At 37.5% G+C, this 8,067-nt stretch overlaps 2 protein-coding genes across 2 annotated transcripts in view; one reads left to right on the forward strand and one right to left on the reverse strand.

Annotated features, from left to right (window-relative positions):
- The window catches only part of LOC111371089 (probable UDP-N-acetylglucosamine--peptide N-acetylglucosaminyltransferase SEC), a 12,383-nt gene extending 9,721 nt beyond the window's left edge, over positions 1-2,662 (forward strand). Inside the window, exons 5-14 of the mRNA XM_022993001.1 lie at positions 4-18; positions 115-282; positions 567-677; positions 758-844; positions 927-1,054; positions 1,138-1,220; positions 1,349-1,454; positions 1,538-1,684; positions 1,933-2,053; positions 2,199-2,662. Coding sequence (XP_022848769.1) covers positions 4-18; positions 115-282; positions 567-677; positions 758-844; positions 927-1,054; positions 1,138-1,220; positions 1,349-1,454; positions 1,538-1,684; positions 1,933-2,053; positions 2,199-2,312 — 1,080 coding nt within the window. The 3' untranslated portion in view covers positions 2,313-2,662. The remainder of the gene's footprint in view (positions 1-3; positions 19-114; positions 283-566; positions 678-757; positions 845-926; positions 1,055-1,137; positions 1,221-1,348; positions 1,455-1,537; positions 1,685-1,932; positions 2,054-2,198) is intronic.
- A 378-nt stretch (positions 2,663-3,040) lies between these two features.
- On the reverse strand, positions 3,041-3,727 carry LOC111371537 (cysteine proteinase inhibitor B-like). Its single transcript, XM_022993580.1, has one exon. It carries the CDS (start codon positions 3,570-3,572, stop codon positions 3,186-3,188), a length of 387 nt encoding a protein of 128 aa, XP_022849348.1. The 5' UTR covers positions 3,573-3,727; the 3' UTR covers positions 3,041-3,185.
- Positions 3,728-8,067: the final 4,340 nt, after the last annotated feature.

Below are 8,067 nucleotides of genomic sequence, written 5' to 3' on the forward strand. Positions count from 1 at the left end.
GACAAAGAAAATGTTGAGGTTGGCAAACTTATCTTTTGATCATTTGAATATTTTTTTGGTTAAACTTTTTCGAGTTTTCATTATCTGTACGTGATAAGATGCTTGTTCTTTTAGGTTTTCTGCTATGCTTTAAGTCCAAATGATGGTACTGAATGGAGGCTGAGAATCCAGTCAGAAGCAGAGCATTTTATAGACGTGTCATCTATGTCATCTGATATGATTGCAAGGATGATTAATGAAGATCAGATACAGATTCTCATTAACCTTAATGGCTACACTAAGGTACTGAATTGGTATAATTTGTTGGACTTGTCGATGTTTTTAATGTTTGGCTCCTAATTTTGCATTAATGTGGCATACTGGTAGAATGATCCATTAAAGCCCATAATAAATGGATTATAAATTCAGTTGAACATTGATTTCAATTACACATTCATAACAACTAATTATTATACATACATTTCGTGGGACTCACTATTGCTCCAACTCTCTTTTTAAACCATTTGTAATTTTGCCAAATGGAGGTTAATCTCTTTGCCGTTCTAATCTGTGGTTCCTTCTCACAGGGTGCACGCAATGAATTATTTGCCATGCAACCTGCTCCTATCCAGGTTTCATACATGGGGTTCCCTGGAACCACGGGGGCAACCTACATACATTATTTGGTTACGGATGAGGTATTGTAATTTTTCCATGTTGTTTTAATTTTTTATTTTGTTTCTGACCTTATAACAGTTTTTCACCTGTCATGTGGCAGTTTGTTTCACCTATGCGCTACTCACATATATACTCTGAGAAGCTTGTTCATCTTCCCCACTGTTACTTTGTTAATGATTATAAACAGGTAGATGTCGAGAGTTTGTACATCATATTTTCAGATTCTCAAAAATTTTGATGTGCTGATTTTTACCTTTGCTGCTGTTTAGAAAAATCGGGATGTTCTGGATCCGAATTGCCAGCCCAAGCGATCACACTATGGACTACCGGAGGACAAATTTATATTTGCTTGTTTCAATCAGCTTTACAAGATGGACCCTGAAATTTTTACCACCTGGTATATTTTGGTTTCATTATCCTTTCGGTTTTATTTTTGCAAACTGGGTGCCATTCTTAGTGAGTCGTCTTCAATCCATGCAGGTGTAATATTCTTAAACGAGTGCCAAATAGTGCGCTTTGGCTTCTTAGGTTTCCAGCTGCAGGAGAGATGAGGCTTCGTGCGCGTATGTTATTTGAGGGATGTCATCCTTATTGAGGATGCATATTTATTTATTTTCGTCTTTCTACAAATGAAACATTAGTAATCTGGCTTTTGCGGAATACCTTAATGACAGTCTTTTTTGTTGTACAGATGCTGCTGCACAGGGTGTGCGACCAGACCAAATAATTTTTACAGACGTTGCAATGAAACAGGAACATATTAGACGCAGTGCATTAGCCGACCTATTTCTTGATACGTATGCATGCTCTGACTACCTTAGTTTAGCATAGATTTACTCTCAGTAATTTTTATGTAACTCTTGATTTTCCTGATGAATAGGCCACTGTGCAATGCACATACCACAGGAACGGATGTTCTTTGGGCCGGTCTGCCAATGATAACTCTTCCCCTTGAGAAAATGGCAACAAGGGTTGCTGGTTCACTGTGTTTGGCCACAGGACTTGGGGAGGAGATGATTGTGAATAGGTGGGTACTACAATTTGTGATCAGCTACATAAAAGGTGCTGACCAGGCCAGGAGAAGAGGGGATAGATTGAGAATGCTTTTACAGAAGTTCTAAAAAATTGCATTCCATGCTTACTTCTCCTGATAACGAAATATGCGCAATTTTAATTGGTGGCTGCAAATAATGCGTGCTTATGCTGAAAAGCGCGTATTGATTTGCTTTTATTTTTTTTATGTTTGCTTATTTGTCTCATCATCTTGTTTTGCAGTATGAGAGAGTACGAGGAGAAGGCTGTATTGTTGGCATCAAATCGCATGAAGCTCCAGGATCTTACTAACAAACTCAAGGCTGCACGTTATACTTGCCCTTTGTTCGACACATCACGCTGGGTGAGTTATCCTATATTTTGTTCCTCTGTGTTTTGAAGTCAGTTGTTCTGTTGTCTTTACCTTGCACTTGGTAAGGCCACCTGTTTCTATTATATGGCAACGTATATCACTTTTAATTTTGACTAATTCTCCTTTTTGTCTTCAGGTGAGGAATTTGGAACGCGCATACTTTAAGATGTGGAGTCTGTACAGCTCCGGTCAACATCCTGAGCCCTTTAAAGTGACTGAGAATAACTCGGAATTTCCATATGATCGGTAGACCCTGAGAAAGATAATGGGAATCCTTAATAAAGGAATTTGGTGTACTAAATGTAGTGTCACGCAACATGGAACTAACAAATTCATGAACTCTATCTCTGTCCAGAAGAATAGAGAAATTGATGATGCTATCCTATTATTCCGGGCTTTGCTATGTGCTTTGATCTCAATCTAACAATTTCTTCAGCGTGGTGTTGCTTTTATTCATTTAAGATGATTAAAGGGTAGCTGGTTTTGTTCTATGTTGATATTTAAAGCCAGTTTGACCTATCCTTTTCACGTACTTCCTTGTAAGCTTTTGGATACGAGGGGCTTGATTCGTTTAATCTCAGGAAATCTAAATTTCGTGTATTCAGAGGCAGTCTATTAGTGATTCTTGTTTGTGGTTCAACTTTGGAGGCTTTGATACATCCACAGGAGGGAGATGCGGCTGGGGAAGGAAAACCGAAAAAGGTTCGATTTGCAGGCTGCGACTTGCAAATTTCAGGCAACTTATGAAGTAGATTCAGAATGAGAAATATGAAACAAGAGCTTCTTTTCATAAAATTTGTAAAAAATGTTGACTAATAAAAAATGACAGTATTACTAAAAATATGAGGAGGAAGATTATTAACTGGTCAAACAATTCGTCTTGGTTCTAGTCGTCGCCTTTAAACGCAAACGAATGCTGGTTTTCAGCTCTACTTCGGCCTATATTAAACTGTTTTTGTTGAAGACTTGAACAGAAAATGAGTACGCAAATTAGTTTTCTTCACAATATCCTTATCCCACTAAAGATTTTAGGTACACCATGATCAACAATTTATTATTTATTCCATACCATTCCAACATGTGTCATGGCAAAAACAGGAAGGAAAAAAATCAGTGGGTATATCTATTTGGTAGGAGATGGTGTTGAAGGTGCAAAGTTGAGCAATTCTTTCGAGTTCACCCACGGCTTGACCACCACAACTGCATCGAAATTCTTGGGAATTCCGCTCCCATAAACGGCGGTAGAGATCTTGAGATAGTACTTAATCCCGGAAACCACCTGCTTCTCCGCTTCCACCACCTGCGAAAACGTGAGAAGTTTTCTGCCGTTTGCACTGTGCTTCTGCTTACTATTGTACTGTTCCACGCAATATTTGCCCAGATCTTGCACTTCCTTATTGTTTTTCACATTCTTCACCTCTGTTCTGCCTCCCACAATTCCTCTTAGGGCGTTAGCCTGTGTTGCCACTAGGAATAAGAGGAAAAGGAGAAACACTGAAGTATTGGCCATCGTTAGAAAATTAGATAAGACGTGAATACTGTGTGTGTTGGGATTTGGGATGGAATATGATATGTATTGGAGGGAGTATAAATAGGGGTGGAGTTGGGCAAGGACACGTACCAGAGAGGTGGCGGTGGCTGCGTTTACGGTGTGCCGCGTTTGTTTAGGCAATTTGGGGAAGGTTATAGTTTAATAAAAATTGAGGTTTTGTAATCTTGTGGGACATTACAGCTATTTGGATGTGTTTGATGGTTATCTCTTCGCATAGCTCATTGGTTTGTCGTTTCCATGTTAGATGTTTCATGTGGTATTTGCAATGTTTTAGTTGGATGTTTCACACTCTTTACCCTCTCTTTAAATCCCGAATGACTTTCTTCGAGTGCCGTTCATGGAAGGCTTTCTCGTAGGGTTATAAGTGTTGATTCCAAGGGTTGTAAAGAATGAGATTTAATGATGATGTGAAGTAATAAAGATCACAATATAAAACAAGATTAAAAATAAAAAAATAAACAAAGAGAATTTATCGTAAAAGAACGATGTATTATAAATTGACAATATAGAGAAAAATTACAGACACAACAATAATACTTAAACAAAACTGACAGAGAAACCTTATATTTATAGGCCACATTTTAAACCCTACAGGAGTCCTAATAAAAAAAAATATATTACAATTAGGAGACTCAATTTCAACGGGATTTTGTTTCCTTGATGTTGAATGCAGTTAGACTCCTTTCCAACACCAACAACACGCGATTCAAGACTCCTATTTGAGTCACAACTCTAATAATCTTCACATTGACTCAAATTTCGGTGCAACGAGCGGAGCTTCACAAAATTTTTCTACCTGAGAAATAAACACGTTTGCATTAAAATGAAATGACAAATCTTCTCAATGCAGTAACCAAAACTCTCTATATAAACCATCGTCCTCTGCACGGCATCCACAAACGACACCAAAATCCTACTCCCGAGTTCCCAAATTTCACCAAGGAATTAATGTTTACCAAACAAGATCGAAGCACACCCTGTAGCAAAAACCATATAAAATGCCTCAACAGAAGGCTACTTGTTAGAATTGTCGCCTTTAACGTCCCCAAAAGTATTACAGACATCACTGACACCACGGTACCTACGCTCAATGGATCCAATCTTAGCAACTGAACACAGTGCAATCGCTGAAATTGGTGGCAAAGCGGAATCACCAACGCTCCCTCGAGTAATGTTTTGAATCGACTCAGAGCCCATTACAAAAGATACTGTACCAAACTGAATATCCACAACGGTACTGAACTTGTCCATATGTCTCTTAATTGGTTATGCGCTCCTCTGCAAGATGTACAACTGAGGCATTCTTCATCCCTTTTGACACCCTTTCGGACCTCTCTAGACTCTACCTCCACCTCCATCAGAGAATTTATACCCTTTTGCATCCAGAGTACTAAGCGAGATGAGATTCCTTTTCAGGTCTGTAACATGTCGAACCTGATCAATTATTCTTACTGTCCTATCCTGCAGCCTAAATCTAAATTGACCGATCCCAGCAATACAACAAGACTGGTTGTTTCCCATTACAATTCCACCTTGTTGAACAACCTCATATGTCTAAAAGAAATTTCGATTGGAACACATGATGCGAACATGTTGAATCAAGAATCCACTTCTCGTCTGGCCTAGATCCACAGACACCACGGTCAACTTCACATCTCCGCCGTCTGAAAAATCCTCAGCTATATTTGTTTCGTTTGAAGTCAAAGGTTGCGCTCCACGATTTGCAGCTAAATCACATTTGGCCTGCAACTTATCGCAATCCTTCCGAATATGTCTCTTATGTCTGTAGTAGAAGCAAAACAAATTGGTGTTATTCTTTGATCTGCCTCTCCATCGACCACCATGAAATACAAGAGTTTCCTCATCCCTTGATGTAGCTCCAACCAAATGCTCCAACTTCTACTTTGAGTGCAAAGCATCATAGACGTTATCTATAGTCAAAGTATCCCGACTATACAAAATGGTGTTTCGAAACGACGCATAAGAGCCAAATACTGAACATGATATGATCAAGGCTAGATCCTTTTCATCGTACTTAACTTCCAATGTCTCTAGATTTGCAATAATTTCCTTGAACACGGTAATATGGTCCTCCAGTGACCCTCCTTCTACCATACGATGAGAATATAGCTTCCGCTTTAGAGCCAATTTGCTCGTGAGACTTTTAGTCATGCATAACTGCTACAGTTTCAACCACAAAGCAGTCGCTATTTTCTTCTTCAAGACATTCTGCAGAATATTGTTGGATAAATGAAGATGGATTTGTGATAAAGCCTTTTGATCCCTCCGTTGTTTCTCTTCTGTTGTCCAATCAGTTGACATCTTCTCAAAACCTAGCAGCGCATCGTCCAAATCCAACTGCGTTAGAATAACCCTCATCTTTACTTGTGACAAAGAATACATTATATTGCGATCCAGCAGCAGAATGACATACCTCATGGTAGTCATATCTGAAAAAACCTCAATCAATCCACAGAAGAAGAACTAAGTTATGATACCACTTGTTGATCCCAAAAGCTTGTAAAGAATGAGATTTAATGACGATGTAAAGTAATAAAGATCACAACAAGAAGTAAGATTAAAAGTAAAGAAATAAACAAAGAGAATTTATCGCAGAGGAACGATATATTATAAACTGACAATATAGAGAGAAATTACAGACACGACAATAATGCTTAAACAAAACTGATAGAGAAGCCTTGTATTTATAGGCCACGTTTTAAACCCTAAACGAGTCCTAAAAAGTAAAAAAAAAATATTACAATTAGGAGACTCAATTTCAACAAGATTTTGTTTCCTTGATGTTGAATGCAGTTAGACTCCTTTCCAACACCAACAACACGTTATTCAAGACTCCTATTTGAGTCATAATTCTAACAATAAGCACGTTAATACCATTTTTCGATTCCTTAATAGGCACATTCTTAAATCATATGTAAGCCTGGGCACATACTTGTATACCATTTGTTGCACTCATGTCCTCAACTTTTTAAAGTCGTGGCACACGTCTTTAGCATATACAAAACATTTATTTGAACGTGAAGTGGTTTCGTGACATTCACGTTGTGTTGTGGATGTGTTGATGGGGACATGTTTCTTGAATATTGAGAAATTTTACCTTTTTTGAATTTTTGAACGAAAGTTGAAGTTACTATTTAAATTGTTTTAGAATAATACATTTTACTTTCAATTTGGCTTCAAGTGAGAGTTAACATTTAGCCTTGGCACATGTTTATAAACATTCAAATAAATTTTTGAATTATGCTAGGTGTACACTTTGGCTGACAACCCTCTAATAAAGGATGTGGCCGGTGATTATTGCTGTCAAACTAAGTGTACACCGGAATTTTGTCCTAATCCTATCTTCTTGGAGAAAGTAGGGCACTCGTTTCAATAGTTGTGATTGCGCTTTTTAACGATGAAAATGACTGGCCTGGAATACCCATTTTGTAGAGCTTACAAGTATTAATCACTCGTCCGACATTCATTTCTATTTATTTATAAATAAAATTGATTATAGTTACTTCCCAAACATGCTTTTAACGTTCGATCAATAGTTTTTAGCTGAAGTTTTAAAACGTTAGGACATGAACATTGGTTGATCGGCTCCAATTATCTTACAACCAAGTAATTGGAAATTTTCATACTTCGCAAAGTTGTCTTCCTTGGTTCCGCCCTTCAATTCATGTTATCTACTAAAGATTATGATAGAGCAGTTTATGAATATCTTCGCAGTGGACTTGATTTTACCAAAGATGTAGATTACGAAAGTCAAGTAGTCAAAAGCATCACTAACTTATGTTTTGATCCGAGTAGTATGGTTCATGTGAAATCCTATGTGAATGAACAAGGACCACCCTTTAAGGCTAAATATTCCTGAGTGACAGATAACGAAGTAATATCGTGAGGGAAGGGTGAAAAGAACTCCCATCTTGATCTTATGGTATTGGATGAAAAAGTGGGTCCTGCATTGATGAGGAAAAAATCCTTTTAAGTTCTTTCCTCTAACTCCTGGTTTATAAATTTATAGAAGAGTTTTTTTACAGTAATGAGAAACTCTATGATGAATGCATAGCCAGTGGAAAAATAGCTTGGTCGTTTTTGTTGCGTGTAGAAGGTCTTCGGTGGAATTCATTAAAGATAGGTTCAAATCGACAATGAAACCTAATGGTATCATATTCAATCACTACTATATGAAAAAATAAAGTAATAATTCATAGGAGTCAGAGGAGGAGTAAGACTTCTCAGGTCCATGGTACCGCAATTAGCCTCTTTTATTGATTCTTGTGAATACTAGAACGTCTTGTTAATCTTTAATGTACTTTATAAAAGTAACTAGTTAAAATTAGTCGGTGAAGTTTTTTTAAGAAGTTATCCCAAGTGAAATTTCTCCGTTTGCTAATATTACGACGTAAAACAACTATAGATAATGCAAAATCTTGATTTCTCTTTT

The sequence above is a fragment of the Olea europaea genome, chromosome 22 (assembly GCF_002742605.1).
Source record: "Olea europaea var. sylvestris chromosome 22, O_europaea_v1, whole genome shotgun sequence".
NCBI classification, from domain to species: Eukaryota; Viridiplantae; Streptophyta; class Magnoliopsida; order Lamiales; family Oleaceae; genus Olea; species Olea europaea.